The sequence below is a fragment of the Letharia lupina genome (assembly GCF_014066315.1).
Source record: "Letharia lupina isolate WasteWater1 chromosome Unknown contig_11, whole genome shotgun sequence".
Classification (NCBI taxonomy): Eukaryota; Fungi; Ascomycota; class Lecanoromycetes; order Lecanorales; family Parmeliaceae; genus Letharia; species Letharia lupina.
This window is the reverse complement of record NW_023502980.1, coordinates 1993785-2019306: the sequence shown is the minus strand read 5'-3', so window position 1 is coordinate 2019306 and position 25522 is coordinate 1993785. Positions and strand designations below refer to the sequence as shown.

Sequence of the window (25522 nt, the reverse complement as noted above, 5' to 3'; positions counted from 1 at the left end):
AGTGGGGAATCGGTGATTGTAGAAAGTCATCCAACTCAGACAGCTAGTCGGAAGAGAGAGATAATGGACCCACAATCCTGCTTATCAATTAACGAATCAATCTTTTTAACGATCGAAGGTGTGTGAGAATTTCTGCAATGCAAGTCAGATTTGCTACTCACCATAGTGATGTTGTGATGTTGCAGAGAACGGGCTCAGCTGCTTTAAGAGGCAATGATCGGCTTTCTCGGCGGCTACACTCCTTCAGTCACAGAATGAGCTGGCTGCTATCTAAGCTGACGACGCATATAAGACAAGGCTATGGTAAAGATTGAGCCGCACCCACAGCAGATCCGTCCAGGTTGATTAGGCTGGGGATATATTTCTTCTTTATTCTCACCACTTTCATATGCTAATAGACACACTGCCGTCGTCCTGAGTACGAGCGTCACTGCCGTTGTTCAGGCCTACCGGAGGTTTGCTTTATGCCATGTCAGCGCCTCTAATCCGCTCGACCTTCAACTAAATAGACTCAAGATCTTTCCCCGTGTATCTTTGGTTCCTGTTCCAGCGTGTTAGGTATGGATAGCCCTTTTTATTGGGGTGATGACTCTGGAGATTACCGGGAAAATGGAATATCATCTAATACATCGCATCCTGTGGAGTTGGGGAATGCGGTATCTGACAGTGCGACCCCCTTTGAACAGATACCCTACAATGAATGGTAGGTAATTCCAGCACTGTGTCTGTCTCCAGTAAGTCTGACACTCACGGAATACAGCAGCCTCCTCTCCACAGACGATTGTACAGGGGTCATTCATGATCACGCTGTGAGACGCGATACGCCGCCGCCGTTACTGCAGGAAACAATCAACAGTGCCTCAACAGAACCCTGTCGGCTGAGCAAGCCTGATGATGCACTCAGCTTCTTGAGCAACTCGAACGACGATGCTTCAGTAAATTCGGATGTTAAGCCTCGATGCTGGGACCACGGCTGCAACGGGCGTGAGTTCTCGTCCAGGAGCAACTTGGTAAGACATAAGAAGGAGAAGGAGGGTGAAGCTGCAAAAGTGGTTTGCCCCTTATGTGGTGCGGTCTTTAGCCGCAGTTCAGCGAGAGACACACATTTGACCAAGCAGAGTTGTAACAGAATCCGTCGATACTCTAATGGGAGGCCACGGCCTAGCAAGATTGCTCTACTGAGCAGTCTGAACTTGGCCCAGGGTACACAGACATAGTAATCAAAGCCATGGTGGAGATTTTTCCGGAAATTGAAATTGATTCTAGTAGTAAATGTACGTTTGAATGTAAGACAGGAACTCCATCCTTACTCGTTAGTGACAGTCAACGGCCCACGGCCCGGCAACGTGTCTCAGCTCGGTAAAAGGTAGGCCCCGGCTTTTTATTAGACCCTTGAAAAATCCTCCGAGAATTCTTAATAAGGTATTTCGTCGAATGACGCTATACTTACTTAATTAAGGGAACTAATATCGTTATACCCTTATATAATACATTTATCTCTCTTCTCTTATTATAAGATATCTTAGAAATACTTATAGAGCTACTAGCGTAGGCTTAGTACTTATATATCTATTCTATAAATATATAAAATAATTAATAATCTTTATTAGTATATATAAAAGAATAAGATAGAGCTAATTTAAAAGATATTAAATTTATATATATAGTTAATTATAAATTTAGATTCGCTACGCTTTTTAATTAAATCGACTAAATTAGCTCGCTAGCTCTCTTACGCCTTCTTATTAAAAGACTAAGTATATATTATTTATATATAAAATAACTTTTTTATTTTCTATTATTTTTTTAAGATTATTTTTTTAAATTATAGTATATAACTTACGCTTTTAAATAAAAAAGAAATTCTTAAATTTAATCTTATAATTATTAAAGCGTAAGAAATTTAAATATCGCTTATTAAAGTTTACTCGACAGCTCTAATTAAAAAACATATATATATTATTTAATTTTAGAATAACTTTTTTATTTTCTATTAAAGTTTTAAAATTTTTCTTTTTAATTATAGAACGTAGTATAGACTTTTAGATAAAAAAAGAATTTCTAAATTTAGTCTTATAATAATTAAAGCGTAAGGAATTTAAATATCTCTTATTAAAGTTCGCTCGATAGCTCTAATTAAAAAATAAATATATATTATTTAATTTTAGAATAACTTTTTTATTTTCTATTAAAATTTCATAAAAAAAAATTAAATTATAGAACGTAATATAGCCTTTTAGATAAAAAAAAGAATTATTAAATTTAGTTTAATAAATGTTCAAAGGTAAGAAGTTTAAATATCGCTTATTAAAGATTACTTATTAAATTTACTCGATAGCTTTAATCTAAAAAAAAAAATTATGAATTTAATTTATAGACCTTTACTCGTATAATATATTAAAAATTCTTATTTTTTACTTAATTTTTAGCGAGTAATTAGATTATAATATATATATAATTCTTTTAAAAAATTATAATAAGAAAGTTAAAGAAGCGTTTAAAAATTCTTACTAATATATAAATAAGATATAATCTATATCTTTAAAATCTTTAAAAGACTCTTAATAAATCTTCTTTAATTAAGATCTATAGAGATTATAAATATTTAAAAAAATAAAATAAGTAATAAACGTATATCTTTAATCTATTAGCTATAAAGACTATAAATCTTTAAAAGAAGAAAGTATTATTATAAACGTATTCTTAATATATCTATAAATCTGAAAAGTTTCTACTAAATTTCAAATTGCTGATCTTACGAATAGGGCTGAAATTAAGAATTTCGTCGGTTTAGTAACTATCTTAAAAATTAGCTAAAATTCCGCCGATTTAGTAACTATCTTAAAAATTAGTTAAAATTTCGTTAATTTAATAACTATTCTAATCTTTTCTATTAGTTCTATTAGTTTAATAGTAATACGTATAAAAAAAGAAAAGTTCTAATAATCGACGTTGCGATAATAAGATTCTATAATAATAAATATTAACGTTAACTTAAATTTAGCTATAAAATTAGACGATTTAATAAAATTAGTCGCGTAAGTAATACTCTAATATAGCGTATATTAATGATAATATATATTAATACTATTATAATATATATATAAAATAATACTTAAAGTATATTAGAGTATATTACGTAAAAATTTTTAAATTGCTAAAATTTTTTAAAGTTATTAAACTAATAGAACTAGCGGAAAGAGTTAAGATAGTTATTAAATCGGCGAAAAGAGTTAGATATAGATAAAGTCTATTAAATAAACTAAATTATACTTATAGTGCGAACTCGACGGAAATCGTGCGAAAAGAAACTTTTTAGATTTATAGATATATATTATTAAACTCTATAATCTAATATCTTAACGAAGATATCTTCTATTATATTATTTCTTTTTTTTATCTATATAATATAATAGTCTTATTATTTTATTTATCTTACTTATATAATATATCTCTATATTAATATTAATATTATTAGAGATTTTTTTATAATAATAATAATATAATAAAAGAGATAAAAGAGATAAAAGAGATAAAAGAGATAAAAGAGATAAAAGAGATAAAAGAGATAAAAGAGATAAAAGAGATAAAAGAGATAAAAGAGATAAAAGAGATAAAAGAGATAAAAGAGATAAAAGAAATAAAAGAAATAAGAAGATAATTAAAGAAGATATAAGAGAAGAGAACGTAGTAAAAAAAGATATAATAGAAGAAGAGATAGCGACGATTTTTTTACGAATTAATAGATCGATAAGATTTAAAAAACGATAAATTAAATTCTTAGATATATTAATATTATTAGTAAGAAAAGTTTAATATTATTCTTTATAATAATATCGAGTTACTATAAAATTTTAATAAAAGATAAATATTTTAATATTATATCGAACTTATCGAATTTTAAATCGAGTATTATTAAATATTAAATACTTTTAAATATATACGAATAACGAAGATACTTTATTACTCTTATTAAGCGTTTAATTAGATTAGCTCGAGACTATTACTCTTATAACGCTCTTATAGCGTCTTTATAACGTCTTCGTAACGCTTTAATTCTATATATCTTATTATCTTTCTAAGTATCTATATCTTATACTAAAATTTAAGTTACGATATCGTCTTCTATACTTTATTTTACTCTATTCTTAATACGTAATATCAAAATTTAAGAGGGTTACTTAGGGGTACTAAGGGGTACTTAGAATTCACGGAGGTAGCCGGGGTACACCCCGAAACCCCGCTCCCGGGTCGGGGCGGGGTCGGGGTTTCGAGGAAACTCGAAACCTCGCCCCGAAACCCCACCCCGACCCCGGCCCCCCCCCGGAACCCTGTCGGGGTCCCCCGCCCCGTTGCGCAGCGTAAAGGCGGTGTCTCCAGCAGCTGAGGAGCTTTGTACGAAAGAAATTTGTATTTATATATACTTGGTGTTTGCCACCATTTATCTTCTAGTCAAATGAGTTGATCTAGCGAAGATAAGGATGCTGTAGCGCCTCCACTGCGCTTGGCCTCTTCGTATGGTCCAGAACAAGCAAGAACTCGATGAAGTCAAGAAGCTCTGGAGACACCTTGGGAGCAGAGAGCTTCTCGAGCTCTTCACGAAGGGTACCAACACTCATGAATGGTCTCTCCGAAGAATCATCCTCATGCCTGAAAGAGCTTGTTTCGAGATACTCCGCCAACGCGAATTCGTCTTCGTATCTCGGATCGACCGGCGCTTTCATTGACCCAACAAGCCGTCGTATCTTGGCTATACACCAGGCTTCGGTCAGATCTTGAACGATCTTATCGTGGGGACCGAAGATAGCTGAGTGCGAAAGCCAATGCGTAAGCTTTACTGTTAGTAGACGGCCGTGACAAAACAGAGGCTGTGCCAAACCGTAACCCCAAATGACCACACGTCCGAAGAATGCCAGACACCTAAGCCTCTCCACACCTCGGGGGCACGACACTCAAGGCTCTGAAGACGCATTACGTCATACCCATCTCCGAACACTAGACAACTCAGCAAGGCTCGCAAATAGATTATAGGGACCCACTGTTTCCTAAGTCTCCTAATTTCACGACAGGAGAAGGACCGTCGATATCAGAAAGGAAAATATTGTTTGGATTGATATCTGATTAATCAGCAGCTGCCGGGGAAGGGAAAAGACCGTTTGCCACCAACCTGTGTGGATTGCGTCGTACTGTGTCTTCAGAAGAGCGAGTGCCGACAGTACTGATCTAGCTATGACTTTGGGAAGGATTGAGTCTTGACGATATCTTTCAGACGACACCTGCCACAAGTCATACTCCATCCACTCGAAGACCATACCGGGCGGGGCTGTGGCCGTCTCATCTGCCTGCGCTCTGTCATCACTCGAGTAGGCATCAAGTATGTCCCAGTGACTGCGGATATATGGGCTCGAGCGTATTCCAGGAATGAGGTAATTGTTTCGCTCTCGCCTCAAGGCTTTCTTGGTGGACTCCACTGCTGTTTTGACCACCGCACTAGAGATCCATGAGCTGCCATATTGAAAGTTACAACAAAAGGCCTAACATACAACTCTGCTTTGATGATAGAACTCTCCAGCACTTGCGCTTTATACACCGTTGGCGCATGGAGTGCATTGAGGAGGCGATAGGTGGCATTACGTCCTCGTAGAACTTGTCCTGTGCTCAATATCATTCGGTCAGGCATCACCAAAACATACTGGTATGCGTTCTTGGTTGGGCTATTGTAACATTGTCAATGCATGTTGTCAAAGCATGCCGCTGCTCGATTGAGCACGATTTCACGGAGGTATGCCTCCTAGACATGCCAAGACTCTTGGCCCTCTTGGCACTCTTGGCAAGTTTGGGGTGAAGACCATTCTCTAGCCCTAAATGTTGGGTTAACTTCTGACATCCCTTTTGCGACGGTACGTCTGATGTATTCAACACGATCGACATGATCGAATCTCTGCCTCCAAAAGTTATAGCCTAGCTTCGGTTGGAGTGGGAACCTTCCATCTAAAACCCTTGGCCTTGATATGGTGCAAGATCAGCAGCAGGTGTCGATACACGAGATCAATGAGCTAGAAGCATCATTGGACTCTCGGTCTCAAACCCAACTTCAATGTACACAATGATCTCCCGCGGGTTTTCGCTAGCATATCGGAGCCCATTCAACTCAGGTTCACTCATGATTATTGCGAAGGAGGACGCTTTAAAATCGGTCATTCGTCATCGACTGCGAATAATATCAGCACGACGAGAACCCTATTTATATCCCGCAATTCTCACGCTGGACGTGAAAGCTTGTCCGACCCATCCATACGTGTAGCTGAGTACCGCAGAAAGCATGATCAGACACTGGAGAAGTTATCAAAGACTCCGAATCAGATCTGCGATATTTGATAAGATGAAACCCAGTTCATGACGCGACAGCTGACTTCATCTGCTCAGAACTTCATCCCCCAGCACAATTGATGTGACTGTCTCAAAGTAGATCTAAATCGACAAGGCATTGAGCTACTACAAAAACTTCACATAGCCACTCCCCTTCACAAAGGTCGCTAACCAAGGACCCTGCGTCTCACTTTCAGCCAGATTCACGTAGAACTCCCCATGTGCGCTTCCATCAACTGCTCCTCCAACTGGTGATCCCTCAGACGTCCGCTCGTCAGCATAGTAGAATCTGTTTATTCCTCGTCAGCAAGGGCCAGCAGGGAGAACTAGATCAAGATGTCATGTCACCTATAGCCTTTATCTTTGTACGCCAGTGAAGCAGAGGAGATTATGTGCGCCGTAGCGGATTTTCCTATGCCCAAACTGAGGAGCGGCAAGATCGGAGCAATGTTGAGCCTGTTACCCGTGTAGATGAAGGTGCGTGAGGCACTTGGGGGTAGCTTTTCAAAGGATAGAACTGCTTCATGGGCAGCAGCCAGGACGCTGAGAGTATTGACGTTGAGGTCACGGCTGAGGACGGGGATAGAGACCGAGAGTGGATCTTGTGGTGGGTTCGGAGTGGCCATTGCAGCTACACCATGATAACCGAATCAGATCAGCCCCAGGGTACAGTGGATCCGTGTAAGCGCCGTTGTTATTAATGCAAAGCGCTGACTCACCATTATAGACCACCACGCTAGGCAGACCGAGAAGATCTCGTACTTTCGCAAAGATGCCAGCGACGGACCCAGGGTCTGCGAGATCGCCTTGGAGGTGAAGGTCTCCGTCATCGGTCGTCTCCTGAGCTCGAGAAGTCCTCGACGTTAAAGCGACACGGTACCCTTTTGCTGCAAAGGAGCGAGCGACATGGGCACCAATGTTGGCACCTGCGCCAAGTATAAGGACGACTGGTGAAGCTGCTGCTTTGGACATTGTTTTCGAGGTTCGAGGGGATAGATGGTTTCAGTATGCAGTAAGAGACTGTGTTGTTCAAAATGCAGGGAAACCAAGGCGCTGCCATTGCCATATATGCATGTAGTCTTGCTGAAGTCTTTGAAATCAAGTTTAGCAGCTTACGCGACCTCTTTTTCCGATAATGCGATGGTGACTAAATATCCCAGATGTTGACGCCGAGGCCGCGAAAGGGCGTACTACTAGTTCACTACAAGGTAGACTGATTAATATTTCATACTCCATCTTACAAATCCAAAACCCTACACCAAATTCTGGGGTATGAATTAGTAATTTGCCCGGCCGCAAAAGTCGCTTGCAGGTGCGGCGCTCTTTCCGCAAAAGTTAACCGCTAGCAGGATCACTTATTACTGCTTCGTCATTAGCTTACCTGTACTGTGACAGCACGCTGGCCTGAAAGGTTATAGTTCCGTATCGGCGACAGATTACATGCTCCATGGATGTACTGTAGTAATGCCGGAAAAGACTAGGCTTTGCATACGAGCTATGGCGCAGCGAGACAAGGGGATATCGGAGACGCGGTCGGGTACATTAGACGATTGTGATTGATGTCGGCACCTGCTTGTACTCGTACGCCTCGTGGCTTAGCGATCGCTCTGTACAAGGATTATGAAAATTGATGCAACCCATAGTATTCGAAACCACTGGGCTCAAATCGCTTTACCTGCTACTAGTATATCACGTGTGATTCCCTCATCTGGGTCACCTAAAGCTTAGAAACGTATTCGTCCTATCGGGCTGACGATAAACCGAAAAGACCGGTCAAGTATCTCGCGGCCTGAGTCAATTCTATCAAAGAATTCCAGGTACTCATACAGCACATGAAGACCAACTAATTGTCAAGGCTCAAGGGGGGTTTCTAAATTTCGATCCAGACCAGGTAGCGAACTCCCGCCGTCCAGACATCCCACCAAGAGGCCTCGGTCACCGGCAGATTACGTGACGGATTGACTGAGGTGCAACACAGCCTTTTTCGACATGAGCAAAGGGGACAACCAAAGGAATGGAAACTTTCCATCATCACTCAAGAAACGAATGAGCAGCGATCTGTGATAGATTTCTGAAGTCAGCCTCACTCCTCCAGCATTGAGTTCACTCCTTGGTCCGTAGATTTGGAGACAACGATGACTTTTGCAGAGGCTGCCGGAAAGCCAACTGCGTAAATCTGCCCGTGTTGTCAGTGTGCGCCAACAGCTCAGGAAGGCGATCCCAAAGTCGATTGGCAAGATGGGCACATCTATTCCTAACATGTCGATGTCGATGATCTCCAAAACAAGCTCGTAACACGTCTCTGATGCTTTAAAACCCCATCATAGGATCTTATCATTTTCTGAAAATACATTGCCTTATCTGATAAGCTCAGTTGAGCTTAGCGCTCATGCGATCGAGAAATCTCCCTTCAGCATATGGTACTTTGAACCAAATTGTAGCAGCTGTCATTGTGCTTGGAGCGTCAGTCTATCAATGCGTGCTCGCAATCAAGCAAAGTGATGGTCACATTCAAATGCATCCTCTCACGAGACTCTGCAGCCGGTGTGTTGTATTTTCAAAGCTGCAATACCCAGACTGCGCCTCTCTACACGCAATTCCCTTTCCACAAGCGAGATTGATCCAGGAGCCAGCAACGGTCTTGCAAGCCGGGAGCCGGTCAATCGTCGAAGGCATCGGCTGTAGCGATCAAGGATGGTGATCAAGAAGCTGCGAAACTGTGGCCGAAGAACCAAACACGTCATATTAGGATCAGTCGCAATCCAGCCGGGGGGTAGAGAAGGAAGAGGCACAGGCTTTAGATGCCTTGCTTGTAGTTTGTGGCCATGAATGACTCATCCTGGCTTTGGGAGACTGTTGCTAGGCCCTCCTTCTGTCTAACGAAGAGTTGAAAGCGCCACCAAGGCGGTAGCTGGGGAGAGCCGTCGCATCCAGCTGTTAGAAGCAAAGAGGCTTCTAGCATTCCATTTCGAGGAAATATCGCTGGAGCCCCCTAGATAATTCCATTCCCGAATGGTTCAAGCTGGATGGGATTGGCGCAAGAATGTTTCGGGAAACGTGTGCTTGCATTGTTACAGCTGCACCACTTTGCTGCAGCTGATCGCACCACTTTTTCCGTTGATCATTCCCACCGTAAGCTACTCAACAAAGCCTTCTGGCCAAGCCAAGATACCTACTCTGCAACGCGTGGAAAAGGAGCAAGTCAGATACCCACAGAGTGTGGGTAACCGTCAGAAAAGTTAGGAGAATCTGTTTGGAAACAAATGGCGAGAACCAATAATGACCCTGTCCAACTTATTGATGTTTTGCTGATCTATTCTTGCCCGCCTTATAATTAGTGAAGCTTGTTATTCTGAAACCGGGAGGATGTGCGGTAACAGTAGCTGCATGGCTAGACGTCCAGCTAAGCCGAACTCGGTTAAAGGATCCACCCCCATTCGGCGGGCTGCAATCTCTAAGTTGCAACGTACAGTATCACGAGCCCACGCTGATAGCGGCGTAGCCATGTTGTACCATCCTCTTATTACTCAGCTGTATTTCAGCTTTCTCTTCTCTTATCTTTTTACAATAATGCACTTAGCTAGTCTCTCATTTTGCGTTCCCGCCTCTACCAGCGACAACTCTCTCCTTCTCGTGTGCAAGTACTCCCATGCCCAACCACTTGTCCAAAATACTTCCATCTCAATGCAGTCATGTCCACTGACACTCCTCCCCCTGGCCTTGACCTATACGCGGATCAGCGCGGCCGAGTTATCGGAAGCTGCGCGGCGATCATCTCGCTCACCTTCATCTTCGTCTTTCTGCGCCTCCTATCTCGAAAGCTCTCAAGAGCCGGATTCTGGGTAAGATTTCGAATATTCGACTTTCGCAATGTATGCAAAAGGCCAATGCTGACGGTTCGTCCTTATCAGTGGGACGATCTTTTGACCGTCGTGGCCCTCGTAAGTAAATACTTGAGGATCGCCTTTCTGCTACAAGCAATGCTGATAAGCTAGATTTTCTCAACGGTATGCTGCATCATATGGTTGATAGGTACGTTTCAGCTTTGTGGATGCAGATAGACGCAGATTGGCTTACCTAATTTGAAGAGATCCCCAATGGATTTGGAAGACACATCTACGTTTTTGGTCCAGTCCTTAGTATTGAGAAGGGAAAGCTGTTCTTGAAGGGTCTCTTTGTCTTCGAGATCTTCTTTCACACCGCAACGACCCTCTCGAAGTTTGCCATGTGAATGCTCCTTTCCAAGTTCGAACTTAGTTCCCAAAGCTGATCAGTCAACGGCAACCATCAGACTAGCATTCTACTACCGCATCTTCCCAATCCTTCAGTTCAGACGCCTGTTACTCTGGGTTGCAGTCCTTTCTGTGGTCTACATGGTCTCGATCGATCTCACCATTATATTTCAATGGTACGTCGCGCTGGATCTCTGGTGCCACCATTCAAGCTAACAGATATAGTCATCCCGTTCACTACGCCTGGGATCGAGTCGATCCAAGCATTAAAGGTCACTGCTACAATGTTGATGACTTCTTTATTGGCAGCGGCTCAGCCAACGTCGGTCTCAACTTTTTGATCTTCATACTTGTACGGCCCTGTTGTGTTTCGCCCTGGTGGACGATGACTAGTAACACTTTGGCAGCCGATACCACTTTTGTGGCGCCTGCGCACCACCGTCAAGCAACAGATTGTTTTGACCGTTCTCTTCACCTTAGCTGGCTTGTACGTCTCAGCACAGGACTGGCTTTCTGATTGGCAGCTGACTGTTGACTTAGTGTCGTCTTGGTCAGCATCATCTGGGTGGTTGTTCTCTCCAGACTTGAAGAGGCCGATGTCACGTGTAAACGTACTCTTTAGCTTTGTCTCATTTATCCATAACTGACTGAATATGTAGGGAACTACGTTGACACAGCTATATGGTCCGCATTGGAACCTAACATGGCCGTGATTTGTGCCTGTATCCCCAGTCTTCGACCTCTAGTGAGCGTAGCTAGCCAAGGTTTTGCGAATGCTCCCTTGGTAAGAAGTACACTGCACTCGGCTGGTGGTACATCGTCGAGGCGAATGTGGGAAGGTGGGAAAGGAAAGTCAAGTGATGGCACATTCAGTCAACTTGACGAACCGGATGATCTGAGGCCACTTGGCCACGATGTGTCGGTTCGAGGTGGTAGAGTCAACGACACTCAGCCAGACGTTGAAGCTATGGAACTGCCTCAGACCGGTATCAACGTAAGAACGGAGGTCATTCTGAGTACCAGTGACAGACTGCATTACAATGATAGACTCTTTTGAATATAATACGGAGTTGATCAAGCTACAAGGAGCTTCTAGTCTTAGGAGTCCTATAAGGCGCTCCACTTCCTAGCTAGCCGCTTTTAAAACATCCAAGACCTTTCAATCCAAGTCGCAACAACGATGCATACGATACTGGGCATCAGCATCGACGGCATAAAAGCCTATCCACCCATCAGTAAACACGGCAGCAGTGCCGCATACAGAGTATGGCCCAGTGCATCAAATAAAACGCTGTGCACTGCGCTTTGCAAGCAACTTTAGTGATCTATGTCAACGCCTCCGTGGATGGCAAGTTCTTCGGCCTCAGCACCAAATCCTTCTCCTACCGGCAACAATTTCCCCTGCGGATGCTCTGGAGTCCCTGGTAGGAGCCTGTGTTGCTGGTGAAGTGCGAGGCATAGCCGATCGGGTTGAATATCATGACTCTTTACTTTGCGCATAAAACTGAAGGGCGAAGCCGCGGACAAGCTCGACTTTGCAAGGCGAAGCTCGCGTTTCTTGTTCAAGGAAGACATGCCACTGTATCAGTATCAAAATGATTGATGATGTGCCGGAGCTGGAGGGAGTGCGGGGCACAGCACTGCAACTTTAGTGTTTATGCTCCAGCCTAGGAGGGCAGTGAATCGACGTAACGCTTCGACAGGTCAGCCGGAGAGTGTCGAAGAAGGCTCATTTGCGGTTCCCCTGCAAGTCCTCTCATATACCATCGACTAAGGCAGAGTATGTTTCCACTAACACGTTAGTGAGGCGGACGCATGTCGGGCTTGCCCGACAGTTTTAGAGCTAGCACTCTCCATCTAGCGAGCTTCCTAAACGGCAATAGCTCTTGATTGATTGATTGATTGAATGACATATACCCAGCCACCGCGCGAAGCTAACCACAGGGGAGAGCCGATCTAGGCATTATAGTAGAGGCACAGGTGTTGGTGCATTGAGAGACTCGATTTGATGCTGTATAATCTAGCTATCTGGGTACCAAAATCAGCCATGGACTAGCCCAAATACGTGTTCTGGCTGCGGCGGGCTATTCGGTAGTGCCGAGTCACATAAAGCTAGTGAGCCTGCGAGAAGACCACTACAGTTGACCATATCTACGATACTGTAGATTTGGCTTCTTGGGAGGGAGCCCCGGGGACCCGCTACAGGACGTCGTTCCTGACTTTACTTTCTGATCCCGCCAGTAAAGATCGTGACTATGTTTAAGTATTCCTATCCTTCGGACCCTCTTGTCTTCCTGCCTCATACTCCTAGTTTTCACTACCGGGCTCACGCTCTCCACACCCCCCGAGCTCTACGCCGCTTTCCAACTGATGATCTGGTTGGTCCTACCATTAAGATACTGCTCAAGAAGCTCGAGGCCGAATTCATCGCAGCCGTGTTTGCCCCAACTATCCTGAGGGTGTCCTTACAAAAGGAATGCCAGTGCATCACAACGTGTCGGGGGCATTCGTGTCAGTAGCATACGTGAACCTCGACGGGCCAATCGGGATCCATTGAAAAAAGGGGTTGAAGAAACCCGCGGTATTTACAATAGAATGATAATATTCAACACTGCCAGGTCAAAACACCGGGAGTAAGGGCCTTCCCGCAGGAACAATGCAGAACAAGGCGTCCCCGCTTCGACATGTCAGTCACAACACTTCTCCGCCACTGAAAAATCCCCCTATAACACTTCTATAGCTTTATTTGGTCCCTGCGTCTCCATAATTTTGCCTTTAACAATAACACGATACTCGCCAAGCCATTAACAAAATACTTCCTTTTTCTTAATTGCGTTGCGAATGACCGCTCACTGAAGTTTCTACTGGTCTACAAAAATATTTTGACTCCGCTCCGTTGGACACCACGGCCAACGGAAAGATGAAGATCTACACAAACTTTGAGGCAATTTCAGATTCTTACAACCCAAAGATTCTGACCAATCAAAGTACCATTTGAGCCTAGTCCGAGATTGCCTAGATACTTCAATTCTCTGCAGCCATCTTCGTTCCATCCCTTTCCCGAGCTGAATAGCCTCAACAGATCTACTTTACACATCACACAACCATAACGGCTACCTCCAGCCCACCCATGAAAACCAAGTCCACCACCTACCCAGAGCCCCTCACCGTTCCATCCAGTCTCACACACAAACAAACCACCATCATTCTTCATGGCCGCGGCTCCAACGCCCAAACATTCCGCTCCCGCACGCCAAGTTATGTGCGCAACAGCTTCGATTCCACGGGTGAATTTAGATGGCAGAAAAATATCTCCAGTCCATCAACTGATACTCGGCCATTGCGGTCTCGCCTTCTGCGCATTTGACACCTGCTGCACCCAACTCAGCCCAGCCTCAAACGCACCATGGAACCACCTATGCGTAAAGCTCACCTGCTCGCCAGTAAAGAAACGTCGATCCTTCCCAGTCTATCCAGCACATGGTGGTCAGATGGTCCGACTTTTGCGTCGGCCCAACATAGCAGAACGCACTTCCGCCTGCAAGCTCATCCGTTGGGGAAACTTGAGAAGCACCAGCTTCAAGGAGCTCGAGAGACTTAGCCTCCGGAAGGATACGGTCGAGAGACTCTGCAAGATCTGGATCTGGCATTGCGGTGTGAGGGCACCGATGTTAGTGGCATCCTGCTCGAAAGGGTAGGCTGCCATGATGACTCTGCGGCTTGAGTACTTGAACTGCGAGTTTTCGTCCGTCTTTGGAAAATAGTGTAGCGGGTAGGCTTGTCACTCACAAGACCACCGTCATGGCCTTGCTGGTTATCGATGAAGATTTTACTTGAACATCGCTTTTTATACTGAAAAGCCGTTGCCTGCTTCAATACAAAGTCACGGGTTTCGCGATGAAGCGTCAAGTAGTATATGATATTACATGTATCAGGTGGTCCGATGCGATCATCTTTCAAAGACCGAAGTTGGTCTCATATTCGACCTCTACCTCACCTGGTCCAACATGAGGGAAGTCATTTTTAACGCAAATCTTGCGGACCCGCGCACCGAAAACCTCATTGTCGATGGGTGAGTCTGAAAAACCCCTTGGTAAACTAAGCCAACGTTCGTGATGGGGAAACCAACCTTTGCCTCGCTTGTGGGAGCTAAATCCGTTCGGAACGGCGTCCATGCCTTATTGGAGCGACTTTATGCCCGCCTATTATACCCCTAATTGTTACTAGACAGAGAGGCGTCTTTGAAAGACTCGATAGAGCCATTCTCAAAAACGACCTGGGCGTTTCCGAGATTGTAGAGGTTGATTGCGTCCTGGCTCCAGTTCGCTTGCCCAGTAATGAATGATCGCAGACTGTGATCTCATAGTACGTAACCTCGATCTTCTTCTCATTTAGCTTGCCTTCCGGTTCTAGTCTGTCGTACACTCTCCAGAAGCCTTCAACGACTTGGAAGACAGCACATGCGAACAGCTGGTCACATGTCTGCCCTTTTTCTTCTTCCCAAAGGCCTGGGAATAGTCTCAGCCGCCTTTTGGAATCTTCCGACTTGCCTCCATCCAAAAGCAGGGAGTTAAACTTCTCGTGGGTTGTTTTCTCGCCGTAGCCGGAGATATAAATGAACTTGTTCTTCATTTCATAGTCAATGCGGTCATCTTTTAGTCCAAAGTCATCTACGTATTGGTGGAGTAAATAGAGGTTCGCTGGGATATCCATCGCTCCACCATCGCCATGCAAACCGGGTGCAAATGTAAGGACCGCAAAAGTCTTCACACGACCACCCACTCTAGATGACGATTCTGTCGTCACCGTACAGCCAGCTTTCTTCAACTCGTAGCTGTCGCATAGCCCGGAGACACCCGCCCCAACAATTGTCACATGGATTTTGTCAGTACCCAGATGGTTTTAGTAGAAGCTCAGAATCTTACGGTAGAATCATTGGTGACTTTCCGTGAATTTATGAAACTTGTTATTGGCTTCCTCAACTGTTGAGTTCGGGTTCAGCTGCATGCAGAGATTCAATACTGGCAGTGTGCTTTCGGATCGAAGGTCCTAACCTATGAACCATGCATCGAGAACTACTGAGGACATATTTGGTCCAAGGGGTTTGGAATCTACTGTAGTGGCGAGGGGCGAGAAGGCCTTCTTATGTATAGTCGGAGCTCGAATTGGGGGATTAGTGTCATAGCAATTTGTGAGGACTGAAGACACGGACCACCCCTTATCGCCACAGTGAGACTGTGGGTTAGGGGGTCCATAACCGAAACAGATAGCCACCATTGCTAAATTGAGTAGCTATCAAAGATCATGGAGTGTAGCCAGAAATGTAGCCGCAAACGGAGATTTGTGCTGGCTGAAAGTCCCACGAATAGTAGTCCTGCACCAATAGCTCTTCATTCGGTTCCTTAGCATTCATATTCCACTCCCCACTCTCCCCTCCTGTATTGTCATGGTTCCACTCCGGATAGGCCGCGTATGCATGGGAATCTTCTTTGCGCTGGGGCACGAGATATTGGCTGTCCTGGCCTGTCAGCCCTGGTGCTGAGGCGGCCTAATCGCATATACACATATACAATTACGGCCTTGCGATGAGCTGGAGACGACTAATGACCCCTTCACCACAGCAAGGCTTCAACTGATGCTGAAGCGAACGGATGTCGCGCTGGACCAAACCTCGCGAGCGACATGAGCTGGGGTGGAGCCCATGCCGCACTCCAAGAGTTACAATCTCGGCGTCATGACCACAAACTGCAATTGTTCCTCAAAGCCGCAGTGTTGCACCCTCATAACCAACAGAAGTCTTGTTGCGGTTGCGCCATCCATCGCCAGGAATTGAGTGGATTGAATTAGATTTTACAACTGGCAGGAGCTGCAGCTTGTAGGTTTCCCCTCTCGAGAGGCTACATCAAGCCAAACGTGTCTGATTCAACCGAAGTGCCAAGAATGTGGCTGGCTGAAGACCTCGGAGCAGTCAGATGCCGCGTCACTGGAGTTCTGTGGCAGCAAGAAACAGTAACGACAGCGGCGACCATGGCAGAATATTGAAGTGCAAGTCTTGTTTGATGCTCACATCCCTTAGGTATACATCCTGACGTTGCTAACGGTAAGATGGTTGCGAGCAAACTATGTTGCCTTGCTAGATATGGCTTGCGGTGATATGATGATGAATAGTGCATAGAGGAGTAAGACCAGTACCGTACTTTAGGGTTAGGGCTGACTTGAGATTGGTGGAAGAGCACTTGGCAACAGCAAACGCGGAGTACTGAGAACATTAAAGAGCCACTCTGTCTACTACCTACCTTAGTACTTACATCTCAGGTCGACAATCTCACTTCTGACCCTTAGAGGCTTGAAGCTGACCCTTCACTCCAGCAACGTATCCTCCCATTTGCCTTTTCCAGGCGTCGCCATCATCGCTACCCACCAGGCGGAACCAGCAGCCACATCGCAATGGGCAAGCCAATGCCTCCGAAGCCTTTGCCAGGCGTGTACAGAGATGATCCAAATCGCGATGACGCTGCTTCAACCTCTTCGGCTGTTCTCATGGATGACATGGACTACCCTGACTCCGACCTGCCTGCATACGAAGATGTCCCAGCAACACCAAGACCTACACCAGCTCGCAACCAGGAGGCACAATCGTACGCTGACTTCCTAAGAGAGCGCTGATGTTATTCTGCGCGTCTGCTGAACCTCTTCTTCAAGATATCTTATCCACCCAACACTGCCAGCCTCGCACATCTCCCGGGATGAAACGACAATGACGACCCACTGGCCGCTCTACAGCCAGGACGCCAAGTTCCTCACAGAAATGCTGAAAGACCAAGCGAAATACCCTCCTACATTCACTGCTCGGATGGTGGGCACACACTCCGAAACGACAAGGAAGAAGGACAGCAAAGAGAAGGTCACAGTCACGGATTTCGACGTGCGCCTCGACATGACACACCTCCTCATTCCAGGTCCGAATACCCCAGCTAGCCTAGTACGGCAAGACTTGGACGTCCCCTTACCTCAATCCAAGGCCCATCGCGGCAACCGGACCCAAAGCGACTGCCCTCAGGAGTCGGCCCCAGACGCAGACACCTACATCCAATCCTACATCTCCTCTCCCTTCTCCGTGCGCTCCTTCACTCTCGACCGGCGCATCGTGTACCATGATTCTGCCGCCCTCGAAGCCTTCATCACTTCCCTGGTCGGCTCGACCAACTACCGCGGCCACCTGAAAGTCACATTCCCCATTACGCACAACCGCGTCACGGTCTACAGTCCCTGCTGGCAGAACGACTACCGCGAGAAGTTATGGCTACGGTGGATGTTCTACCTCACATTCTTCTGGATCATCAGTTGGCCGTACCTATGGTTCATGACACGCCGCTGGGAGGTAGTCACGGCCGTATTCCCGTACAGCTGTGCGCCGGAATGTGGAAACAGGCGATTTGTCACGAAGAGCGAGGAGGCCTTTTACAAGGAGTGGAAGAGTAGCATAAGACGCGCGGTGGTGGGCAAGAAGCAGGGGTGGATTGATGAGGAATACAAGCTTGCAACGGAGGAAGCAATATCGGAAGCTGGACCGGATGGACTGAGTAGGATACCCAGTACAGGCAATGCAACAGCGGATGGAGCGTTGGGATTCTTGCGGCAGGCTGTCAATGCGGGGCGGGATGTTGCTATGGCTGGGGGTTGGGGTGCGGACAGCTGGTAGTTTCGGGCGTACGAGTGGAGCACAGGGGTCGAGACAAGGTTATTCTAACATTGGGATGGTGTGCGAATGGAGAGTAATCTTGCAGATCAATCAAATGGTCTCTTTTGACCCTTGCGCATTGCTTTGCTAAGGCGGTCACCTCCACTAATCTCGCATCTCAGGTGCCATATTGAAAAAAGAAAATGTGGACGATAGGGAACGTGAGCGCCAAAAACCAAATTGCATAGACACAAACCAAGCAGCGCAGGAAAGACCCGCGCTGCATGGACCAGCAACTGTGTTCGTCCTCATTAGCTTTCTCCCAAGCCTCAAACCTCAACTACGCACACAAAACCCAACAAGCGCAGACAAACACCTCCGTATCCCAAGTTAGCAGAATCCCGCCTGACCATACCTGCCTACGTACTAGTACACAGCACATGCCTTTGCCACCCACACCGCGATATGAAAAGACACAGCGTGTTCCCAGGCACGTCTCACCACCACTCACACATCCAAGCAACTCGCGTACGCCAGCAGCCTCGCCTTCCCCAGGAAGATCAATCTCGGGTGTGTCACGGAAGTGGCGGTGAAGAAGCGCTAGCGTGGAACGATGGATTGTAACTAATCTTTTTCGGCGACCCTTGGCCAAGGAGACTAGTTTGAGAAGAGGACCGTTCAAACGGTGGGGGTGGTGATGGTGAATGAGGGGCCCATAGAGCTAGGTACGCCCGAAAGCATTGTGGCGGGAGTGGCAGTGAAGGGGCAGACGTTCGTCCAAACGTCGCATAAAGGTCATTGTATGGTTCATCATCTTGATCCAAATCTTCGGGCGTATAACTAGGCCGCTAGTCTAGGTACAGCCAGAACATCCAACATCCTACCTACCATCATTCGACGGCGCCAGAAGGATGTCCCACAAATCCGTCCTTCCCAAACAATTCCGCCACACGCAGGTAGGTCTCATCATCCTTCATCTTATGCGGATTAATAGCCGCGGCGTCCATGGGTCCCAAATCTTCCCGCTCCTGACTCAATCTCGTCAGACCATCCGTCACATCAAACGCGCGGGTATCATCGAGATCCACAAATTCGAACTTGGCGTCCGCATCATACAGCAGGCGGCCAACGAGGACATCCTCGGGGACGTTGGTGATGAGCTTCCGGGCCTGCGTTTCGACGAGGATCCGGACCAAGTCCCACGACAGGGTGTAGAATTGCCCGCCGGGGGTGCTGAAGTTGCGGTCACTGTGCTCGAGGCGGAGGCGGCGGGCGATGAGGGTTCCGTTCTGATCAGCAGCGGCGGCGTGCCGATCGATGCGCGGTCGCAGGAACTCGTGGTAGAAACGCTCGGCGTCAACGAAGCTGTCATCGTCGATCTTGGAGACGAACTTCCATGATGGCTTTCCAGACCCAAGCAAGTGCTTCAAAAACTCCACTGTCTTGATGAACAAAGCAACCTTGGTGCTCTCCTCCAGGTGGTCCAACAATATCAAATCGCCGTAGGTGTCGTTCTCCTGCTTGATGAGCGATTGCCATAGCGGCGGCGGCTTGGCTATGAAGAAGCAAGTCTCGAAGGCAGGGTTGGGATAGAGAGTTTGCCAAGTGGCGCGGATGACATTCCGCCGCTGTTGTGAAAAGTAAGCAGACATGGTTGCCAAGAGCCATGTCGGTTGTTGCTGCTCTTCATGGTGGGAGAGAGGTCCTTGTTGCTGGGGCCGTTGGGGGCCATGACGGAGGGCTTGGTGGGGTGATTGGTTGTGAGTTCGGCTGAAAGGCGACGGGATGGAGAGAGTGTTCAGGCTAGGGCGCGGAGTAAGTGCTAGGGCAGTGAAGAAGACCAGTACAACGGCCGAGAGAGAGATGTAGATGCTTCGCTGAGAGAAGTAAGGCATAGAGGCACGGCTCTTCGAGGTTGAAGCTCGGAGATGAGTACCTAGGCGGGGGTTTGTGGTACAGTGGTATTTAGAGGCGGGAGGAGGAGGAGGAGGACCGTTTCCGTGGGAGTGAACCTGGATCACTCGTAGGAAAGTTGATTTTGTTCCAATGTTGGTACCAAGCACGGAGATATTCGCGCCATGCGAGGCCACGAGGACGGAGATTGCGTTGACCTGATATTCGTCGTACATGCATTAAGTAGAAGCCTGGTAGCCACTCAGCGTGGCCCCGAGGTGCATTATCTTTAAAAACGTCCTTTCCGATGCAGTTTCAAATGAGATAAGGCATGGAGAGTATAGCAACTGGATATGGGATGGGTTGGAGTTGGAGTTGCACCATTTTTCAGATGCTGTGCATCTGTCAATTGGGGTAAGGTAAGCACTAAGAAGTAAAGTAGCGAGTACTGGAAATAGCCACTCATATTTATTATTGTTTTGGAAGGATTCATGCATGCGCATACTGACAAGGCTTACTCGCATCGAGTAATGCCTGGTTTTTCGTCGAAAGTTGGTCACTCGTCTCGAACTCTTGGCTAATATGTCTCATATGTGATCGACCGCCTTCCGCGCATGAACTTCCACCCATGGTTCGGCGTTCTCGCCCTGCATGTTTCGTTGGTCGTTGGATACGGAGACGTGCACTCTTGACTGGTTCTTGTCCCACCACCTTTCCTGTGAGCCCTGTTCCCCCCGTCACCAGGCCCTTAAAATTTGACACGGAGATACCTTTTCTCCCGATGAATGGCACCCCGGAACAGGGCTCAAGGGACAGCTGGAAGCATCATGGCCAGCGAGAGGATATAATAATCTCCGTATTTGCTTTGTACATCCCTCACTTGTAGCAGGAGGTGTGGTTTTTCGGTTGGCAAGATAAATGTGATAGAACGTGATTGGATACGCTAGCTAAGCCGTTTCTTGTTGCACCCAATTAACTTTGATTTTAAGAAGCTGTCAAAGTTGCAGTAGTAAGGTATGTATGCTGTTGAGATGCAACCATTAAATCATTACACACTACTAATATTATTGCGCCGACAATGCTGTGTGGTTGATATGTTTAGCGATCCCGGAGCTCTGTGTTTCTGTGTGTGTGTGTGTTTGTGTGGTACAATGAATAACAAAAAGGAAGGAAAGAAGAAGAAAGACAGAAAGAATTGCCTTAGTACTCGGCTATCTCCGAGCATTTCTTGAATCTGCGACAAGTCCTCGCTATATTGATCTTCGTCAGAAAATCCATTTGCTCGCTCAATGTTTCCCTACGAACATGTCATTTCTGCTCAGTTGATCACCTCAAAAGCCTGATTACGGCGCGCCTTCGCCACTTCTCCATGTCGTGTCGACGCCTCCTCAACCTGCCAACATCCATACCTGACCTGCTTCATCAAGGTTTCCACCATATCGACCCGCTTTAAAAATCGGCAATGGAGCAGACATCCGAGTATCCTCTTTCTACAGGCAAATCCTGGGTAACGCAGCTGACATTGACATATTGAAGATGTCATCCGCGCCACTTTCCTTCCTCACCCCTCATACATCCACCCCGATTAAGCTGGGACCACCTTCCCACCTCCTAGCATAGGGTCCTTGCGGTAAAGGCTAACTTCCACCAAGAGAAAGAACTCCAACGGTATACGCCTCAGCAATTTCACAGCTGTGCTCATCCAATAACGGACGGGTTACAAGAGCATTACAACCAGATGAGCTCTCGATCAATGGAAGCACTGCCTATGGAACCGAACACAACTCAAGTAACGGACTCATACCCCAAGAAGGCAGGCCTTGCCGGCGTTTAGTCCTGTGCCCATGCAGAAACAAGGGTGGGGAGTTGGAATAAGCTACAGTGATGGATTAAGTGGAGGCGCACAATGCGTAGTGGAAGTTGCTGCGAGGAGACCATTGAGATCCGCTGCTACAGCACAGCATGACTGGTACCAAAGAGCGAGAGCTCCAATAGGATAGGCGGGATGCCAGGATCTACAAGACTCCGGGTTGATTGGGATGAATTGATAGGGTCTGCCAGAGGGCTTCTGTGTGCCTCGTGCTCACAAAGGCGCAAGGCGTCATCTACCGCTCCAAAGATGGAAGGGCTCGCGACATTCATTAGGCTTTCTCTGCCTTCGCAGTCTCCGGCCCTCTTTTGTCGGCTGCCTGAACTTGCGGTTCCCACGTGAAATTTTGTCTGGTCACCAAACATAGCGTCCGTTGATCTTTTGGTCTTCACAGCTCTCTTTCTCTTACAGCGAATTAGCGGTTCAGTAACACCTTCTCTGTCATCCTGCAGTCTGCACTCTCAACAAGAGCCATCGTTAAACAACATGGTCTAACAAGCAGTGGCGATGTACTTTTCTGGAGCGTGCCTGCTACCCAACTCTTGAGGCGTGCTGGCCCAGATCCGAAGCACTCCCTACGAGAAGAGCACTAATGATTAACAGTAGGGCGGAAACCTGTTGTTTTTTCCCCCCTAAAGCATAACGCAGCACTGTGAGCATTAAATAAGGCTTTCTCTCTAGGCGTTCACCCCGCCAATCGCGGTTCGCTTAGGTAGCTTCCGAGAATGCTGTGCCTAAGGTAGCGGCAACTCGGGGGTGGCCGGCCCCGGAAGCTAGGGGTGGCTAGGTGCGCTCGGATTTGCTGTGCTCGTGTGCAAGCTCTTGGGCGCCCCCAGCTATTTTTGTCTGATATCGTGAAGTGCCAGCTCACCTGCGGAAATTGCGGCTGAGCCAGTATCCCAAAGTTGGCGAGATTACATTATTCGGTGCTTGGATGATGTGGACAAATTTTACTGGTTTGATCGATCCATCAGGAGGCGGAGTCTCATGTGGAAGGTGGGATCATGCATATCAGCCACGCATGATTCCTGCAGCGAAGATCCTCCCGCGTGTTTCAGCTCCCTCTCATGACTCGAACATCTTCTGTCTTCTAGCTTTTGGCCCCTGTTCCTACAAATACTGATTATTCCAGTCTCTTGCCGTTTCAACAACCGTCTGTCCCTTGTCTGTCTCCCGGGTAAGAAATCTCCTTTCTCTGTTCCGATGGCTTCACGAGTATCTAGCGTGTCTAGTATATCCAGCGTATCTCCCATTGAAAGACGGACTGCGGACTCTGAAGGCTTATTACATACTTGCGCGAACACTGTCTCTACAAGCGAGCCTGAACAGCCGAGGGTCGATCCGAGAGCAGCGACCGATCGAGGCAACACAACGGGGTCCACAGAGCCACTGCTCCAGCAGAAGGATTCTTGTCAACATGATAATACAACCGCAGATTCAGAGACGAAAGACCTCGTCGAAACCCATGGGATGCAACACGGCAGAAGATCGTGGTACCATGATTGGTGGTTCTGGGAAATTGCTGGTGCCCTCCTGAGTCTAGGATCCACGGTCGGGATTGTTGCTATGCTTGCCGTTTATAACCATCAGCCAGTGCCAGTCTTACGTTACGGCATTACTTTGAATGCTATGCTGTCTGTGTTGTCAACAATAGCCAAGGTCAGTCCTAGAACAGACGCCATGTAAAGTCTTAGAGAAAAACGAAAAATGAAACATACTCACAACAATCTTGAATAGACGTCTATGCTGCTAGCAGCAACTGAATCCATCGGTCAAGCGAAGTGGCTTCTATTTCGAAAGGAACGTCAGAACCTAATAGATTTTAACACCATCGACGAAGCGAGCCGAGGGCCTTGGGGAGCTTTCCAGCTCCTCTATCGTTTTTGGGATGGGAGGACGGTATTGGCGTCAGCAGGAGCCTTCATCGTCCTTGCCTCCTTGGCTGTAGACCCCTTCGCTCAGCAAATCCTAAGCTACCCTTCAGTCTCCAATGTTACAAACGGCTACAGGCACCCGATTTTTCCGCAGGTTTCATCTTGGAACTTATCGGGAGATGTGTCTAACGAGTCTGGGAATAGGGATTCAAGTACGTTCCCTTCCAATTAATTATCGATGGATCAGGGCGACTGATCGAAAAAAGCATCCGCTTTGCCGCTAGCCCTAAAAGCGGCGATTTACAACAGCCTTCTCGGTTTGGGGACTGCAAACTCGACTCTCAACATCAATTGCCCGACTGGGAACTGCACGTTTGACCGATCCGATACCCTTGGTTTTTGCAGTACTTGTAGCGATGTTACAGCGGAGGTCGTCAAGGAATGTAACCTCACACCCACCACCGACACCACTAGCGAAATCAACTGCACCTACTATCTTCCTGGCGAGGTGAATATTACGGCTCAGGACAAACAAATACCTGATGATTACGGATCTGCAGTTGCAGAATCTTCCCTGTTCAGGATGACTACTAACATGAGCGTCGTAGCATTGCCCCGGTATGAAACTCTTTACAGCAACGATCCTAGCGTAGTTAGGAGTCTTGATGACCCAGACTATTTAATTCCCGCGCCCGCAAAAACGGTGTTCCAAGGCGTCGCTGATCCAATACTAGCATTTGGTCGCATCGTTTTCAACGGCAGCCACAATCCGATAAGCGCTATAGGTGGCAATGTCATGCCTCCTGCAACAGAGTGTGCGCTGTATTGGTGCGTTCAGACTTTGGACACTTCCATTCAAAACGGTGTTCTCAACCAGACTGTTGTTTCGAGCTGGACGGATAGCTCCGCTTTGGATACGTCTAATGTTTCTCTCCGATCCAACTTTACCTCGACTGCAGGAGGAAAAGGCTCGGCCAATGGCTACTACGTCAGTCCCATGGGCAATTTACCACTCGTGAGATTTCTCGAAGACGCATTCACCGCCACTGTGAAAGGTATCAACCTGCCCGGCATGGGGTACACCGAACAGGAGCTCCTCGACCTCACCATCTACTCCTCGGATATTGCGCAAGCACTATGGCACGCCGACGACCTAGACATCCTCATGAGTAACCTAGCCAATCGCATGACCGACGCTCTTCGAAATATTCTCCCAGACCCTGCCTCTGAAAACCGCGGCAAAGTCTATACCACTCGGACATACGTTCTGGTGACCTGGCCTTGGCTGATATTGCCCGTCGGACTTGTACTCGCTTCATGTATGGTGCTTCTTGCCGCTATCATCTCTAGCAGCAGACATCAGACTATCGTGTGGAAGTCGAGCAGTCTTGCGGTTCTATTCCATGGCCTTACGAGCGGTGATGGAGGACGCGGACACTCAATGTACAGAAAACAGATGGAGATGACGGCGGAAGAGATGAAGGTCCAGCTGGCTGGAAATACCAATGGTGACCTGCGTCTTGTGGAGTTGAAGTGGCAGTCTACTAAGGCTTTGAGCTCACATAAGGATTGGTGGAGAAAGTGGTTGGATACTGGGAAGTAA

The 25522-nt window shown here is 46.8% G+C and overlaps 7 protein-coding genes across 7 annotated transcripts; 3 read left to right on the top strand and 4 right to left on the bottom strand.

Moving 5' to 3' along the window:
* Positions 1-4466: 4466 nt before the first annotated feature.
* On the bottom strand, positions 4467-7341 carry HO133_001111 (uncharacterized protein; the record flags this gene model as incomplete). Its single annotated transcript, XM_037292043.1, has 8 exons — positions 4467-4832; positions 4880-4995; positions 5040-5117; positions 5168-5490; positions 5544-5652; positions 6561-6658; positions 6718-7000; positions 7089-7341. The coding sequence occupies 8 exons, from the start codon at positions 7339-7341 to the stop codon at positions 4467-4469; spliced, it is 1626 nt and encodes a 541-aa protein (XP_037152405.1).
* Positions 7342-10061: 2720 nt separating this feature from the next.
* On the top strand, positions 10062-11658 carry HO133_001110 (uncharacterized protein; the record flags this gene model as incomplete). Its single annotated transcript, XM_037292042.1, has 9 exons — positions 10062-10211; positions 10281-10310; positions 10365-10401; positions 10458-10596; positions 10661-10777; positions 10827-10953; positions 11009-11088; positions 11142-11206; positions 11261-11658. 9 exons carry the CDS (start codon positions 10062-10064, stop codon positions 11656-11658), a joined length of 1143 nt encoding a protein of 380 aa, XP_037152404.1.
* A 2236-nt stretch (positions 11659-13894) lies between these two features.
* Positions 13895-14251, bottom strand: HO133_001109 (uncharacterized protein; the record flags this gene model as incomplete). The annotated part of the gene is made up of 2 exons (XM_037292041.1): positions 13895-13974; positions 14035-14251. The coding sequence occupies 2 exons, from the start codon at positions 14249-14251 to the stop codon at positions 13895-13897; spliced, it is 297 nt and encodes a 98-aa protein (XP_037152403.1).
* Positions 14252-14814: 563 nt separating this feature from the next.
* On the bottom strand, positions 14815-15314 carry HO133_001108 (uncharacterized protein; the record flags this gene model as incomplete). Its single annotated transcript, XM_037292040.1, is given in 2 exon segments — positions 14815-14953; positions 14971-15314. 2 exon segments carry the CDS (start codon positions 15312-15314, stop codon positions 14815-14817), a joined length of 483 nt encoding a protein of 160 aa, XP_037152402.1.
* Positions 15315-17048: 1734 nt separating this feature from the next.
* HO133_001107 (uncharacterized protein) lies at positions 17049-18303 on the top strand (the record flags this gene model as incomplete). The annotated part of the gene is made up of 2 exons (XM_037292039.1): positions 17049-17239; positions 17304-18303. 2 exons carry the CDS (start codon positions 17049-17051, stop codon positions 18301-18303), a joined length of 1191 nt encoding a protein of 396 aa, XP_037152401.1.
* An 869-nt stretch (positions 18304-19172) lies between these two features.
* On the bottom strand, positions 19173-19934 carry HO133_001106 (uncharacterized protein; the record flags this gene model as incomplete). The annotated part of the gene is made up of 1 exon (XM_037292038.1): positions 19173-19934. One exon carries the CDS (start codon positions 19932-19934, stop codon positions 19173-19175), a length of 762 nt encoding a protein of 253 aa, XP_037152400.1.
* Positions 19935-23248: 3314 nt separating this feature from the next.
* HO133_001105 (uncharacterized protein) lies at positions 23249-25522 on the top strand (the record flags this gene model as incomplete). Its single annotated transcript, XM_037292037.1, has 3 exons — positions 23249-23704; positions 23783-24131; positions 24186-25522. 3 exons carry the CDS (start codon positions 23249-23251, stop codon positions 25520-25522), a joined length of 2142 nt encoding a protein of 713 aa, XP_037152399.1.